Source organism: Mus caroli, chromosome 15 (assembly GCF_900094665.2).
Source record: "Mus caroli chromosome 15, CAROLI_EIJ_v1.1, whole genome shotgun sequence".
Lineage (NCBI taxonomy): Eukaryota > Metazoa > Chordata > Mammalia > Rodentia > Muridae > Mus > Mus caroli.
Window position 1 is genome coordinate 94,922,278 of NC_034584.1, and position 16,574 is coordinate 94,938,851.

The following is a 16,574-nucleotide window of genomic DNA, read 5'->3' on the forward strand; positions in this document are numbered from 1 at the left end:
GAAAGGCTCAGCGCCGGTCATGCCCCAACTCCGAGGACCTACTCACCTACTCTGGGCATATTCCAAACCCCAGGTGAGGAACGGGAGCCTTAACTCCAGCATCCAGAGTGGAGAGGTGATTTCACGCCTGGGGGTGGCCCCAGTAGGGCTCCGATTTAAACCTGCTTGCAGGTTCCCACAGCTTCCCTTTCTCCTAGCCCTGAGAAAGGAGGGTGTTTTAGTTAGCTCTTCTACCATGCAGGTGGGAAGATGGACCCCTTAGCCCCTCACTCTCCCGGGGGCTTCCACTGGGTGAATTCAGAGGTGTACCTGTCTCCCAGTTCCTTCTTCAGAAACTACAATCCTCCCCTGCGCAGCCCCGGCCTCCCCCTCTCCAGTCTAGGGCTTCCTGCAGTCTGACCCACTGCTACCCCGACCTCAAAGCTTCCCCCAGTTTATTTACCACGACTCCTTACTGTGCCCCCATCTCCACGAACCACTAAGGCCATCATTCATTCCCTAACTTCATCCAATGTACGTTCACAGACTGCTTCCAGGTAGCATATAAACCCCTGCTCGCCCCAGATGTCCTGTCCCTCCCGCTGCCGTGGGCAGCCAGGTTTCCCCCACTGAGCGCCCAAGTCCCCCAGAGTTTCCCAGAGCCTGGCTGGTGGCTGCGCACTGTGGGCGGGGCTCGCCATAGCGGTCCCCCCTGGAGGCGGTGCCTGCGTGTCGGGGGGCGAGGCCACTGGAGGCCGCTCCCCACGCCTCTCGGGAGTCTATAAAGCAAGGCTACACGCGGCCCGCTGGGCTGGCGTCCCAAAGCCGTCGCCAACACCATCAAGCAGAGAGAGCGCGGCCTCCGAGGGGCCCCGGACGCCGGAGCCATGACCCTCCGCCGACTCAGGAAGCTGCAGCAGAAGGAGGAGGCGACTGCCGCGCCGGACCCCGCTGGCCGGGCTCCCGACTCCGAAGCCGCTCGTGCCGCCCCGCTACCCTCCGGCCCTCCGGCTGCGGCCGCTCCGCCCGGAGCCCCCGGGGAGGAGCTGTACGCAGCACTGGAGGACTATCACCCTGCCGAGCTGTACCGCGCGCTCGCCGTGTCCGGGGGTACCCTGCCCCGCCGAAAGGTGCGTTACTTAACCTGCATCCCCAGATTCGGTACCCTGCCTTCTTCCTTCCGCAGGATACACTCACCCGCAGCAGCGCGGATGACTGCCACATTCCCCAGCCCTGCGACCCTGGGCCACCCGCCTTGCTCCGCCCAGAAGGTGCAAACCTGCCCACTCGGGTCTCAGAAGGCTGTAGCCCCAGCCATTACAACGCCCCCAGTTCGGGTGGCTCTCCGCTCCATTCCCCACGCGCGGATGCCCCATCTCCTCCCACTCTCTTGCCTTAACTCCGCCCCAGCACCCCCTTTCTCCAGCTTGCTCCATCTGGCTTTCTGCCTCCTCCTGCTCCGCCTGCGGGCGTCCAGAAGTCTAAAAACTCTCAGGACCCTGCCGCCCAAGCACCTTCTCAAGTTGGAGCAGTGATAGGGAAGGAACCTCACCACTTGCCTCGAATAAGTTGATGGTCCTGGAGCCCTGGGCGGGAGAGAGATTAATGGCCCCTTAGAAGTAGTGCTGCGAATTCCCAAAAACTCCCCCTCCGCAGGGACCCCCGGCTTCTTGGGCTCAGGGCCTCGCGCTTTGTCCCGCATCTTAGATGCGGGGGATGCGAAAGCGTAGTTCTTCTAACTTCAGCCAGGACCGGACGCGGTGGGAGAGTCACAGGGCAGGAAGGATGCGGGCCGCACCCGCCCTCTGCCCTAAGTCTCCCTCTAAGTGAAACTCGTCCTCTGGCCCGAGAGAACCTGAGTCTTCAGACGCTGAGAGCCAAGACCCAGGTTAAGGAGAAAGAATGGGTAGCCCTTCCCTACGCGGCCCCCTCCTTCTCTCATGGTCCCTGGCTCCCCCTACACACAATGAACAGCTTGTTGAGAACTTGCATTTTATGAAAATCGGGTTGAAAAACAAAGGGGTCTCTCTGTACTGCCCAGTCCTTCCTTCTTGGCCTATTTGGATACTGTTCCCACCCAGAGGTTAATCCGCTTCTGGAGGAAGAGGGTCCCCTTCTCTTCCTTGCTTTAGGGTAGCTTATGGGGGTAGAGAGTGTTAACAAAAGCACAGACCAGGAAGGCCTCAGGCAGTTTGGCACTTGGGGAAAGGGTTGGTCCCAGATGAGACTTCCTCCAAGAACTAAAATCTTAGGAGGGACAGAGGTTGTTTTTAGGTTATCTGGGGTCCTGAAGAGTTCAGGACCTTCTAAAAAAAAAAAAAACAAAAAAGCTCCCAGTTTCTCAAGCATAGTGAGACAAGTTTGATTCTGAGATTTACTTATTTTTAATTTATTCAATAATTATTTTGTTCTAGAAAAAAAATTCATGGCAATATCAAGAGACTCAGGTTTGGATGGCATACAGCCAGCTTCATCTGGAATCTACTGTCCTACCTACCCCCCAGGCAACCTGTTCTTAGGAGATTTGGCACCTATGCCACATTCAGGCTGTCATTGCCAGGCCCCTGACTCTCAGTTCTCCTAAAAATACTGGGTCTGCCTGAACCATTAAATGGACAAACCCAGCTGGTGGGAATCTGTAGAGTAAGAACCCTAAGTCTATGGCTTCCTTCTTCAACTCAGGGAAGCTCCTGCCTCAGCTTTTGAGGCCCAGAAGGTCTGGACCCATCAGACATGATGTCAGTGGTGAGATTATTCTAGAGTCACAGTCTTCTCCAAGCTGGTTAGCAAAGGCGAAATTTACCAGTCTAGAACCCAGAATAGATGTGACCCTGAGGTCCCAGGGACCGTGTGAACTCTGGGAGCGATAACAGCAGCTACATTTGGCAAATAGTTAAATTAGCGCTAAAGCAGAGTTGTAGCTAGGAAGGAAAAGACAGGCAGCAGGAAGTGGGGTGCTGTGTCAGAGCTGGGCTCAGGTGAGAGTCCTTCCAGAAAGGGTTCCTCAGCATCTGCCCCAGGATAGCCCCTTCTCAGCATCTGCCCCAGGATAGCCCCTTCTCAGCAACTGCCCCAGGATAGCCCCTTCTCAGCATCTGCCCCAGGGTAGCCTCTTCATTGTCTTCTGACTGTTTTCCCACCCAGGGCTCAGGATTCCGTTGGAAGAATTTCACTCAGAGTCCTGAACAGCAACGGTGAGTCACCCCCACCCAAAGCCCCTGCTGTGGTCCAGAAAAGTGAGGTGGTGGGGGTGGAGGTGGAGCATCTCAGCCCAGCCCCCTAGGAGGCATCTCCCATCCTTGAGCATGACTTCCCCGCTGGGATTGAGGGGCAGGTGGGGGTGTGGGCTGTGTGAAGGGGCGGCATAACAAGGGGGGCACTTCTGAGTCATTAGGTGCTCCTTAACCACCCCCAATCAATGCCAGTTGTGTCTTCCTGGAAGAGTCGGATTAGTGAGAGGTGGGGGTGGGGAGGAGGAGATGCCATGGGGGTCCCCTAACTCGTGCTCCTTGGCTTACTCCCTGAGCCCACCCAGCCCTGCAGGCCCAGACCATGGGCATTCTGTGACCAGCTGTTTGAGTCTGATGGGTTTTATGTATCAGGCTTTTAGTCTTACGTTGGTGCCATGCCACAGCTGCAGTTTGGGAAGGCTCTGAGATCTGGACAGTGGACAGGCGCTCATCCTAGGACCTGGGGCTCAGGTTCCCTTTTTGCCTATGTCTCATGCCCAAGACCCTGGCTTCCCCTGACATGGTCCTGCAAACTGTGACCTCCTGGCCAGGTTGGTCTGTTTGGCCCTTTAACTAAGAACCTGAGGATGTATGCTCACACATACATTTGTTGTTGTTGTTGTTTTGCGTTTTGAGACAGGGTCTCTCTACAGAGCCCTGGTTGTCCTGGAACTCAAGAGATCCCCCATGCCTCTGCTTCCCAGGTTCTGGGCTTAAAAAAAGGCATGTACCACCAGTGCCCAGCTTATTTCAATATCTTAAAGGGTTATAAAAACAAAGAATAATATATGACAGAGGCCATACAGGGCCCACAAAACCTAAAATATTCGCTATCTGGCTCTTGCCAGGAAAAGTTCGCAGACCCTTCCAGGAACCCAGAAAGCACTGGGACAGACAGAGAACTTCCACTGCTCCTGCCCCAGAACATACGGGGCTCCCAAGGAAGAGAAGTATCTTGCACAGCCTTAGGTGGCAGGGGCTGTGACTCAGGATAGAAGCTAGAGGACTGGTCTCCAGGGCCTTTCTGAGGCTGCCAGACTCAAAGAGGCTTTCGGAGCCTCTTTATTCTGCCTCTGGCTGGTGGAGAGGAAGGGGAAGGGGTGGGCAGAGGAAACTCTGGGCTCCCCCATCAGCCTAGGATCTGGAGCAGTTCCAGACCATTGTGTCCAGCAGGCTGCCTTCAGTTCGGGAAGGGGTGGCCCCAGGCTCCCCTCCCCCAGCCCTCACATCTGGTGGGCTGGCCGCACCACAGCTGGGAGGAGCGGCTGTGGTGTGGTCTGCGCCCAGCCTCGTGACTGCCCCCGGGGCTGGAGCTCTGTTTTCTCCAAAGCATCAGAGCCAGGATGCTCCAGCCTGGGGGGGCCAAATTGGGGCCTTCGGTTAGTGAGTATATGGTCAGACTCACTAGAAGTCTGGGGGTGCTGATAGGCTCACTCCTTTCCTGAGTTCCCACCCTGCCCTACACCCCACAGCCGCCCCACCTAAGAGGCTGGCTTTATTCTGCACAGCTCCTTGAGGCCAGCTGGGTTTGGGAAGGGCATTCCAAAAATCTGTGTAGAATGAGCTGTCACAGGAGACTCTGGGTCCTTCTGGGATGTTTGAGATCAGACTTCCACTGAGCTGTGGGACTGTCAAGCTCCTGGTTTTGTTGCTGTATTTTGAGACAGGGCCTAACTATGTAGCTCGCGGCATCTTCCTGCCTCAAGTCTCTCAAGGGCTGGGGTTACAGATGTGGGCCCACCATAGCCAGCTCTCCCATGCTTTTCTTAATTTTAGTGATCTTGACCCTCTGTCTGTCTTCTGCAGGAAGGTTCTAACTTTGGAGAAAGGGGACAACCAGACCTTTGGCTTCGAGATCCAGGTGTGGAAAACTGGGCAAAGAAGGGGGAGGATGGGAGGACAGTTTGGAGGATGGGGCAGGTCTGCTTGCTTCTGCGGAGTGAACGTTCAGTCTCTTGTTTTCAGACATATGGCCTTCACCACCGAGAGGAGCAGCGCGTAGAGATGGTGACCTTCGTCTGCCGAGTTCATGAATCCAGCCCTGCCCAGCTGGCTGGGCTCACGCCAGGTAGGCCTTGAGCCCAGAGTGCACAGGGCTCTGGGGGAAGTGCATAACTTTACTCCTAAGCAGAGGCGTTTTCATTTTCCTCCTTCACCCTCCAACTTGGAGAAGGCCCGAAGAATTAACAGAATCCTGAGTGTGGATTCGGACACACTGGCCATTGACTGTGGGGTCCTGTGTGGTTCTTTTGCAAAACGGGGCAGGCAACAGTGTGGCGCGGTGGCGGTACCCTGAGCCCAAAGTGGAAACCCTGGAAAAGCAGTGCTGCTTGTGAGCAGCTGTTCTGCCTCCTGGCAGCTGTGCAGTCCAGCTGGGCAGAATCTGGTAGAGAAGCATTTTACCAGGTCTGCCTCAGAGCGGTCCATGAGGGCCTGTCCTTCTCCCGATGGGGCACCTGTGCTGTGTCCTTCATCGAATGCTGGAGACCCCGAGATTAAGGTCCTAGTCAGCCAGCCTGAGGCTCCCATGAATCCACATCTATTCTGTCAGCACAGTTGTCCCTTGGCCCTTACCTTCTTGCCCACTTATCAGCAGCACTTTGCTAGGTAGTTCCTGACTGCCCTTGATGTAGCCACAGCAAGGATCCACACCCCTTACAGATGTCAAACAAGCACCCCCAGATGTGAGCATGAAATCTCTCGTGCCTGGAGCGTGGGCCAGCTCCCAGTTGGGCACTGTTCACCCTATATGCCTTACCTGTATCGAATGATTCTCATGACAGGTGTGAGTTAAAGAGAAACAGCTAACTCCGGGAGGGGCCTGGGAACCTGGGAGGGCTCTGTGATGGGGGAGAGAGATTCCTGGGGGTATGCATATGTCAAAACTCACTTCTTCTCAGATCCCTGGAAGCTAGCATAGGTTGCTATATCCAGACAAGCTGGTGGTCTCTGTTCAGGGAGAAATGACTGTGGGTTTGTGTATTGGTTGTTGTTTTTTATTTTGTTTTGTTTTTCAAGACAGGGTTTCTCTATGTAACAGCCCTGACTGTCCTGGAACTTGCTTTGTAGTCCAGATTGGCTTCAAACTCATGGAGATTTGCCTGCCTCTGTCCCCCAAGTGCTGGGAGTACATTAAAGGCCATGTACCAAGATGGGCGTGGTCGCCCATGCCTTTAATCCCAGCACTCGGGAGGCAGAGGCAGGTGGATTTCTGAGTTCGAGGCCAGCCTGGTCTACAAAGTGAGTTCTAGGACAGCCAGGGCTATACAGAGAAACCCTGTCTCGAAAAACCAAAAACAAAAACAAAAACAAAAACAAAGACAAAAAACAAAGACCATGTACCACCATGCCGAACTAGGTTTTAGGTTTTGTTTGTTACTTAGTTTTGTTTGTTTGCTGAGACAGTGTTTCTCTGTATGGCCTTGGCTGTCCTGGAATTTGCTCTGTAGATCAAGGCTGGCCTCAAACTTAGAGAGATCTGCCTGCCTCTGCCTTCCAAGTGCTGGGATTAACGGCATGCGTTGCCACCCCTCCCCCACAACTGGTTTTGTATATTTTGAGTAGGGAAAAAGAGATGCCCAGGTCTTCCACCACTGTGGAAGTGAGTTCTGGGGTGGTTTCTCCGGGTCACCATCCTGCTCTTTCTGACTGGAACCTTTCCTCCATGCCCTGGGAAACAGATTACTGACTTCTGCTCTTCCTGGCAGGGGACACCATCGCCAGCGTCAACGGTCTCAACGTGGAAGGCATCCGGCACCGGGAGATTGTCGATATCATCAAGGCGTCTGGCAACGTTCTCAGGTATCCGTGTCTAGGTGCAGTGCCTAAGGGCTCCTGAGTTTGTGGTGCTTCCTCAGCCTCCAGGCTCACTCAGCCTTCGTCCCCCTCTATCCCCCCAGGCTGGAAACTCTGTATGGGACGTCCATTCGGAAGGCAGAACTGGAGGCGCGCCTGCAGTACCTTAAGGTGGGGACCAAGAAAGTATGGGCTTTGTCTTCCTCTTTCCGGTCCCTGCTCCTCCGGCCCTTTTAAGGCTTCGGGCATCTTTCTTAAACTCTGTTAGCCCCGAGGCTTCTGTGCCTTTCTCCCTTTCCCATGCGTCCCCATATCCTGCTGGGAACCTGGTACTCCTGACAGTTGGTTTACATGTGTCTTACAGCAAACCCTGTACGAGAAGTGGGGAGAATACAGGTCACTTATGGTACAGGAGCAGCGGCTAGTACATGGTGAGTAGGTCGGGGCGTCCCCACGGATACCCCCAGCAGCACAACCCTCTTAGAACTCGCAGGGATGGCCTGGAGCTACTGCTTTGGACCTCATATTGCCCTAAGCCTATAACACAGTTTTGTTCTCACAGTCGCCCTCTGGAGGTTAGGGTTGAGTACTGCTGTTTGGTGCCCGCCTTTAATCCCAGAAGCAGAAGCAGAGGCAGGCTGATCTCTGATGCCAGCCTTGTCTACAGTATTAAGTCCTAGGACAGTTCAGGCTCTCTTCTGTGGACTGCTTTCCTGACTTAAGTGGCGTTCTTGAGTTTAACTCCAGCTTTACAGACAGAAAGACTGGGGCCCAGGGCACTCATAGGTAGCAACAAGGAAAGAACAGGATCTTCTGCCCATGCCTTCTGCACCTTAGCCTAGGGCGCTCTGGCTCCAGGATTCAGGAAGCTCCCCGGTCTTCTGTCCCCACAGGCCTGGTGGTGAAGGACCCAAGCATCTATGACACACTGGAGTCCGTGCGCTCCTGCCTCTACGGCGCAGGCCTGCTTCCAGGGTCGCTGCCCTTTGGGCCTCTGCTCGCTGCGCCTGGGAGTGCCCGCGGGGGCGCGCGGCGGGCCAAAGGGGACACAGACGACGCCGTGTACCACACGTGCTTCTTTGGGGGCGCCGAGCCGCAGGCGCTGCCACCCCCGCCGCCCCCCGCGCGCGCGCTAGGCCCGAGCTCCGCGGAGACCCCCGCGTCCGTGCTGTGTCCCGCACCTCGCTCCACGCTCAGCCGCAGCGCCAGTGTGCGGTGCGCGGGCCCGGGCGGGGGCGCGCCGGGCGCGCTCTGGACTGAGGCCCGCGAGCAGGCCCTGTGTGGGGCCGGCCTACGCAAGACCAAGTACCGCAGCTTCCGCAGGCGGCTGCTCAAGTTCATCCCCGGACTCAACCGCTCCCTGGAGGAAGAGGAGAGCCAGCTGTAGGGGCGCGGGTGGGCAGGTGGGAAGTATTTATTTATTTATTCATCGTAACAGCCTGTGCAAAAAGTAGGGGCGGTAGTGTCGGTCCAAGGACCCCGGGAGCCCAAAGCTGCAGGAGAGGGTCCTTGCTAGCGCTGGTCTTTCTGGTCGGTTCACTGGCATGTCTGCTGAATAAAAAAAAAAAGGGGGGGGGAGCCTAGTTGCTTTCTGCCCTCCCCTAAACCACAGCAGGAGCTCTGCAGGGGGAGAATAGACACTGGGAGTTGGGAGAAGTCTGGGGGACCAAAGAGGGCTGTGCCAGCTTAAAGTCTGGGTCAGTCGTGCCTTGTGGGGGTCCTGTCCCAAGAAATCCTCTCCTCAGATATACTGGCTCCCCAGCCCTTCCTTAGCCTTGGGGAGAGGAGATCCACGATGGATCATTCCCCACCCTACAGAGACAGACAGATACACACACACACATCAATGGACCAGTGGGCCCCAAGGGGGCAAGGTGCTGGTCCCCTCCCTCCAACCTTGACCCCTAAGGGCTTAACCCCTGTCCAGGGGCCTATAACTAAGTGGGGTCCTACCAGGCCGGGGTCCTGGGTTCTGTGCTCCTTGGGGAACAAGAATGAGTTCATTCAGGTGGGGTGGGGCAGCCTGGACTGTTCCACTGTTTTCTGCATATGTTGCTTCTGAACCACAAACTGTATAAAATTGATGGTTTTTTTTTTTTTTGCATCTGTGTCAGTGTGGTAACTGCCTGTGGGGGAGGACTGTGCTCAGGCAAGCTCTGACTCCGCCATGCAGCCCCCTCCAAACACACACGGGCTGCACTTCACATCTTTCTTTTAGCCTGAAGCCAGGGAAACTGTCTAAGGGATTTTAATGAACATGTACTGGCCTGAACTGAGGCCCCACACCCTCTTTAGATCCCGGGCCTCTCGTTCAGGTGCATTTTTGAAGCTTCCCTCCCCAGATACCCACAACAGATACACGGTCGCTGTCTAACGTTCCTTCCTGGCCCATCTGAAGTCTGCCTTGAGTAGTAGCTAGACCACAGACTTAGCCACTGTTCACCCAACCTGTGACAGACAGGTCAGTCTCCTGGCCCTCCTCCCACTCTTCACACCCGTGCCTCCCTGGCTAAGCCCTAAGCTTCATTTCTGGGCTCCTTACTGCTCAGGATGCTGGCTACAGACATGTCCCTCTGGGCCTCTGCATTGGCTTTTTCCACAAGTGACCCCCTTCAGTATTTGATCTACCTCTCTAAGACCTACTCACTCAGTCAAATGGGGCCGTGCTCTCTGATGGCCTTGGCTTGTTTCTATCACACCTTGAGTCACCATCTGGAACTGTCTTGACTCTCATGGGTTTAGTGGTTGGCCAGTCCTCCCCACTCATGAAGGTTTAGGTCCTCCCTACTCATGAAGGTGTATGTCCTCCCGACTCAGGAGGGTGTATGTCCCTTGCAGCAGGCTCAAGACTTCCTGGCCAATCCAAGCACAAAAGACCCTCAATACAGCATGTTCCCAACCAAATCCAGGAAGCAACATGCTGAGCCGCAGTGTAGTCACACAGCAGGCTAGCAGCAAAGCAGGGTCTGGCACCTAAGATTGCTGTGCTGTGGCAGTGGCCAGCATTCAATTGTGGCTTTGAGAGACGTCTAGGTGGACCCTTCCCTGGGCACACCCCATTCCACAGGCAGTACTTACCTTCCTGGAGTGGGCCCCACCTCTTTCCACAACCTCACGGTCAGCCTTCCTTCCTGACAAAGCAGTCAGGTGACCCTTTCAAAAGCAAACCCAGAGCTGGCTCCCCACGGCTTGGGAGGTGGAGGCAGAAAGGGTCAGGAGTTTAAGACTAACCTCAGCTGACTACACAGTAAGTTTGAGGTCAGCCCGGGCTACAGGAGTAGACCTAGTTTGTTTCACAAAAAAAAAAAAAAAAAAAAGGTCCCGTAGTAAAATGCCTCTCAGCAGATAAAAACACACGCAGGAGCCTAATGAGTGACCTGTGTCTGACCCCTAGGCCGGGTCACAGTGGAAGAAAAGAACCAACTCCTAAAGTTCGTTCTGTGACACCCCATGGGGGCTAGGGCACACGCGCAACGGTGTGAAGTACAGAAACCACACACAATAATAAATACATCATTTTTGAATCAAAAAAAAATTTTTTTTTTGAGGTAGGGCTTTCTACATAGCCCTGGCTAACCTGGAACTCAGAACCCTCCTGCCTTTGCCTCCTGAGTGCTAGGATTAAAGGTGTGTACTTTTTTTGTTTTTGTTTGTTTTTAGTTTTTCAAGACACAATTTCTCTGTGTAGCCCTGGCTGTCCTAGAACTCACTCTGTAGACCAGCCTGGTCTTGAACTCACAGAGATCTGCCACAATGCCTGGCCTCATCATTTTTTTTTTCCTGCCTGAATCAAATCTCTGCCCTCTGCTTCAAACCCATCACTGCAGCCCTGTGGAATTAGAAACACAAAGCTAAAACTTTGTAGTGAGACCTGTCTGTCTGTCTGTCACCTCACTCTAAGCCGTGACATTACAGAAAGCTGTGGGCCCAGTCACTCTGCCGCTGGAACCCTTGTGTGGTCCACAAACCCGTCCACACGACGTTGGGATGGCCTGCATTAGACCTCACGGAATCTTCTCCCGAGGTCTCTCTACCATCTCTAACTCTTTCTCTTCTCATGCCACAGAAAAATACCAAACTGCTCTTTGTGTTCCAGTTCCCCAGCGATGCCAGGCTGTCTTTGGCTTCTGGCTCTGGTGGCTTTGTCTATGCTATCCCGTCTGCCTGGAATACTTTTCTGGATCGATTCAGTGTCCTGAGGTCCCGGCGTAACATCACCTCCACCATGGTTTCTTCAAAGCCCACTGGAAATGGTTCCTGTTGCTTTATTCTAGACCTCAAGCCCATTTGTTTATCTTCTTTATAGTTCTTTCTCTGGCTTGGTAATTATATTCACTTCCTGTATTGATATATTCTGGACTCTGTCTTTTGCCTGGCTTGGAGTAGGTACAAAGCCTTTTATCAAGTTGCAGCTCAGGGTTGGGGTGTGGCTCAGTGCCAGAGACTTCATGTGTGTGAGGTCCTGGGTTCTGTCCTCAGCACGGTAAAAATAAATGAAGATGAAAACCAACTGTGAGTCAGTAAAGCCCCTGAGGGGGTTCACCCATGCTCCCCACCCCCCAGCGCTCTCCCCACCCCCCACAGCAAGTGCTCAATAAAAGCTCACAAGAGGGTCCGAGGATCACGTGGTTCGTGGGCTCACAGCTGGATGGGGCAAGCACAGTCTCTCCACCTGTGAGACCCCGGGGGTAGGGTGAGGAGAGGCAGCCTCTCCTCTGTTTCACCTGCACCTGGCATCTATGAGCTCCTCTTTCAATGTCCCTTGGGGCTGGGTGGTGGCTCCCGTGGTGGCACCTGCAGCTTGCCTCTGTGCCTTTTCTGCTTCTCCGAGCTCTTGTGTTTGAACAGCTGCTCTGCCTTGAGGCCGAGCATCCTTAGGCTCATGTCTAGGGGAGGAAGACTCTCACAGCTTTGTTCCCAGAGGCCAAGGCTGCCAGGAGACCAGCTGCCTGGCACAGGTCAGCCCTTGTGGGGTATACAGACTCCCTGAGTTTCTCTTGCTTTCTGTTCCCTGGGCAGGTTCCCAACCCCAGTCTGTTCCTACCGCTCTGCCATGCAGCTGGTCTTGAGTGTGATGTCAGTGCCCCTCGCCCAGGCTGAAAGGGCTCCTATACAGCTGGACTTATACACTCAAGAGAGGGGGAGAGTGGTCCAGGGTGGGGCCGGATCCCACCTCTCAGCTGATGGATGACGGCACCAGCCTCCTGCCGTGTAGGTGGGTGACAGGGAGTGACTAATGTGCCAGCTCTGTTGCTAAAAATTAACCCAGGGATCGTGTTTGGCGGAGGGGGTGGGGGTGTGTGGGGAAGGAGCGGGGACTGCAGTATTGTGTGGTCGGTATTCCCCTGTCCTGACTCCCTCCCCTTTCTACCAGCCTTCTGCTCTGCCCAGGCCAGGAGGGGCCCCCAGAAATTCCAGGGACGAAAGTGAGCGCCACTGCAGGTGCACACATGGTGGGAAAAGATACAACCCTCCAGATGGGATTCTATCTGAGGTCCCCATAGAGCTGGGCACCTGTCCCATCTCCTCATCCTGCCCCCCTTCACCTTGGGGCAGAGAAGGAAAGGTTCCTGGTGGAGACGGGTATGAAGTCAGGGTCAAAGAGTCGGTGAGGACTGGGTTGAAACTGTAAACGGGTAAGTGTCACTTGTGGGAGGAGAATGAGGGTAGGAGAGGTAGACGGAAGGTAGATTTGAAAGAGCAGGCGGGGTCTGAGAGGCGCCTGATCACAGAAGGAGGATCAAATTTCCCTGTGAATGAGAACATGCCTGTCAAGGTAGGGGAGAGGGGTGGGCTCTTAAAACTTAGTTCTGGGGCACATGAAAATGTCCTAGGCATGGGAAGGGGCTTTATGGGCACATAAAAATATATCTGCTGGAAGAACTGGCTCCACAATACTTTCTGTTCCCCCAGTAAAACCACACCAGAGAACATAAGCTGGGGGACAGCCAGAGAGGTGAGACCTGGGAGGCATTTTCTGCTTACCAGCCTGCTGGAGAGATGAAAGAGATACGGGATTTCCCAAGGTCAAGAGAGATGTCAAGTTGTCTGGCTGGGAGGCTGCCTTGGTCCTGCATTGAAGAGAAGGAAGGACCCAAGGGGGAGATGGTGCACTCAGAGATAACAGAGCAGAGTGCTGACCCCTGGTGGCGTCCCAGAGCATTGCACCTCTAGGTCCTGCCCTCCACGACCTCCCCTGTGTTCTGCTCCACACTCCAAGAATCTGGAGCCTTTCTTGTCCCCTAGTCTTTTATTGGAATCACTCCCCATTGCCTCTCCTTATGTCTCACAGCTTACAGGTGATCAAGGAAGGAAGCCCCACCCCATTCTCCTCTGCCAGCTAGCTCAGGGCCTGGCATTGAGTGGGAGATTGGAGCAGCTTTGTCCCTGTGGAGACAAAACAGATAAATCCAAGATATTGAACTCACTTGATTTCCACCAACATGGTTGGAGCCTGAGAGTCCCCAGACTTCACTGGACAGGGGAGAAGGGACGCTTGCTAACCTGCCAGACACTGCGATTTCTAGGAGAAACCTCAGCCTCAGCCAGTCTTCCCTTCCTGGAGGCTGGCTCTTCAAGAGAGAATATGCAAATTTATACAAAAAGTAAAAGTTATACAAATGTTGCCTTTGGGCCTCTTTCCCAACAACTCCTGTTGGAAGCTCCAGGTCAGTGTGTATTGCCCAGTTTCTCAGGTTCCCTCAAAACACTCTTAAGGTTGGGGCAGGACAGATGGCTCAGTGGTTAAGAGCACTGACTGCCCTTCCAAAGGTCCTGAGTTCAATTCCCAGCAACCACACGGTGGTTCACAACCATCTGTGATGGGATCCGATGCCCTCTTCTGGTGTGTCTGAAGACAGCTACAGTGTACTCACATACATAAGATAAATAAATCTTAAAAAAAAAAAAACAACAACCCCCCCAAAAAAACTCAAGCTCTTAGGGTGACAACCCCCAACTGTACAGCAACCACAGTCCGGTATGGAATTCTCCAGATTCCTTTCTTATGGACGGACGGTCAGCTCCAACCCTATACTCTCTGTACGTAGTGAACAGAACAGGGCTGACACAGAGAACAATTAACAGCGCCAATGGCCCCTCCCCTTTCATTCCCCTTGCTACTGTCCAGGTGCTCTGTGCTAGCTCCAGGGCATCCGATTTTTCCCCAAGTACCCTAAAGCTGAGTAGAGTAGTGTGCCCATGTCGTTCCAGCTACTTTGAAGGCTGCAAAGGCAGCTACTTTGAGGGCTCTGGAGCATGGGAGTCAGCTTGGGCAATATAGAAAGAGCCCCGGTGGTGGGGTTGGGGAGGAGAAGGAGAAAGACCAGGGCTGCTTATAATCCCAGTACTTTAGAGGCTGAGGCAGGAGAATCTCAAGTTTTAGACCAGTCAGAGCTGCCTATTGAGACCCTGTCTCAGAAAGCAAGAAAGGTACAAAAATCAAAACCAAGAAGAAAAAAAAAACCACCAGATATTATGGTAAGGATGTATTGGTAGGATTTTGAATATAGATTACTCTAGATATATATCCTTGATCTAGAATCCATTCCCACCAGAACCGTGAACTGTAAGTATTGATAGAGCTACTGAGGTCTAGCTTCCCTTGGGAGTGGGAGACCAAGGGGATCTATGCCTCTCATTGGTCCGGAACCCCTCCATACTTTTGGGTGAAATGTGTGTAAGGTGAAGATACCCTTGGAGATGCCCAGTCCCCAACCAGTTGGAGGCTAGCTGGTCAGAACCTATACGTGGGACCTGCAGGGGGGTTGGGGGCTGCCAGAGTTCTGGCTGGGGGGGGGGGAGGTGGACACTGGAGCAGAAGCACACAGCAGGTTGGGCTCTGTCCTTAGATCAACAATTAAGCGACGGAAGTAGGAAATCAGACTCCAGTTGCCCCAACAGCTGAGGGAGAGACTGCAGGGCTGACATGCAAGTTCTGGACCTGGTTGAAGTGGGTTGGAATGGAGAGAAGACAGCCCAGTAGAGTCAGCTGGGCTTTGCTCTCACCACCTTCGCCTGCTCTAAGACTCAGGCTGACGGCTGAATTGCAGAGGCAGTCTTTCTCCTGGAGGTGGAGCCGCCACGAGCAGGGTGTGGGTGGACATGGGGACTCTGCCTAGTGTTCCATAGGGAGCTGGGAGGGAAGCAGGTGGCGGCGCCCAAGTGAGTAACCGCCGTCCCACAGCAGCCAATCTCAGTGGCTCAGAAATCCGGGAGATGCGACAAGGCCCTCTCCGCCTTTGCTGGGCTCTTGCACACCCGGGCCCTCGCACAACCCGGGCCCTTCTTGCACACCTGGGCCCTCTTTGCCCACGTCCACCCCACCCCACCCCACCCCACCCCACCCCTCCGGCTTGGCCTCCCACCTCAGAGGCATCGCTTTCCCCTGTGGGGAGAGCCTCCCTCCCACTTCCAAGCTCCAGCCAGGAAGGACAAGTCTCTCCCTACTGGGGAGGGAGATGCAGGCGAGGGTTGTGGTCCCCACCTCTTGGCAGAGCGGCGGAGCGGCGTCGCCCTCTGCTGCCAAACTCGGGCACTGTCGCCTGATCACCTTGTCACCTAGGGGACTTCTGGGCTTCAGCCCTTTCTTGTTTGTTTGTTTGTTTTGTTTTGTTTTGAGAGCGGGTCTTAGCACACTACCAAAGAATATATAGACTTCAGTCTCTTTTTTTAAAATTTTTTTATTATGTTTTATTTATTTGTTTAGTATGTGTGTCTAGGCCACAGGACAGCCTATGGGAGACAGTTCTCTCCTACCCGGTTGTGGGTCCTAGGAATCAAATTTCCGTTGCCATGCTTGGTGGCAAGGGCCCTTCCCCACGGGTGGTCATCCCACCAGTCCCTACAGCCTGTTTTCTAAGCATATAAGTAAGGTAAGTGGGGCTCATTCGTATTATATTTGTGTCCTGCCTTTTTCTTTTATTCTTCAAGAGATGACTTTTGGTTAAGAGCCTAGACTCTGGAGCCAGGAAAAGTCAGGTTCGAGTCCTTGTCCTGTGAAACCATTATGTCTGCCCCTGAGAACCTGGTGCAGGCAGGCTGAGGTGAAGCTCTGTACCGGCGCCACATGTGTGCCATTCCAGCCCATTGTCCTGAGCAGGATGGGTCTCCAGCCACCTGACCCTTGGAGCCCACATGGTGCTTCGCCTCCTGTGCCATCAAGGAAAGAAAGGGGCAGAGGCTGTTGCCTCTTTGACTGGGCTCTCTTCCCAGCCCTGCATGGCCTCATTGTTTTTTTCTGGGCACCTGGCATTTCCCCACCATGCGCGCACCCGAGCATGTGTGTGTGTATACATATACATATATGTGTATATATGTATATGTATATGTGTGTGTATATACACATATATATATTCTAGATTCTTTAAGTAGAATGATGTGTTTTCACAAAAGACTAGAGCTTTTTTTTTTGATAATTCCTGTGAATTATTTATTGAAATAATAATTCTTTCACAATTAAATGCTAAGCAATCTTTTAAAAAAATTTTTTATTAGGTATTTTCCTCATTTACATTTCCAATGCTATCCCAAAAGTCCCCCATACCCTCCCCCCCCCTCCCCTACCTACCC

At 53.8% G+C, this 16,574-nt stretch overlaps 1 protein-coding gene across 1 annotated transcript; it reads left to right on the plus strand.

The window, feature by feature from the left end:
- The first annotated feature begins 768 nt into the window (after positions 1 to 768).
- Positions 769 to 9,108, plus strand: Grasp (general receptor for phosphoinositides 1 associated scaffold protein). The gene is made up of 8 exons (XM_021184137.2): positions 769 to 1,109; positions 3,124 to 3,173; positions 5,016 to 5,070; positions 5,175 to 5,277; positions 6,917 to 7,010; positions 7,109 to 7,175; positions 7,369 to 7,435; positions 7,898 to 9,108. The coding sequence occupies exons 1-8, from the start codon at positions 867 to 869 to the stop codon at positions 8,389 to 8,391; spliced, it is 1,173 nt and encodes a 390-aa protein (XP_021039796.1). The 5' UTR covers positions 769 to 866; the 3' UTR covers positions 8,392 to 9,108.
- Positions 9,109 to 16,574: the final 7,466 nt, after the last annotated feature.

Bases quoted from the DNA above. Each gene is read 5' to 3' on its own strand.
- Grasp (XM_021184137.2), top strand. From the start codon at position 867: ATGACCCTCCGCCGACTCAGGAAGCTGCAGCAGAAGGAGGAGGCGACT. The intron at 5,071-5,174 runs GTGTGGAAAACT...TCTTGTTTTCAG, and splicing joins CCTTTGGCTTCGAGATCCAG to ACATATGGCCTTCACCACCG. The intron at 7,176-7,368 runs GTGGGGACCAAG...TGTGTCTTACAG, and splicing joins CGCGCCTGCAGTACCTTAAG to CAAACCCTGTACGAGAAGTG.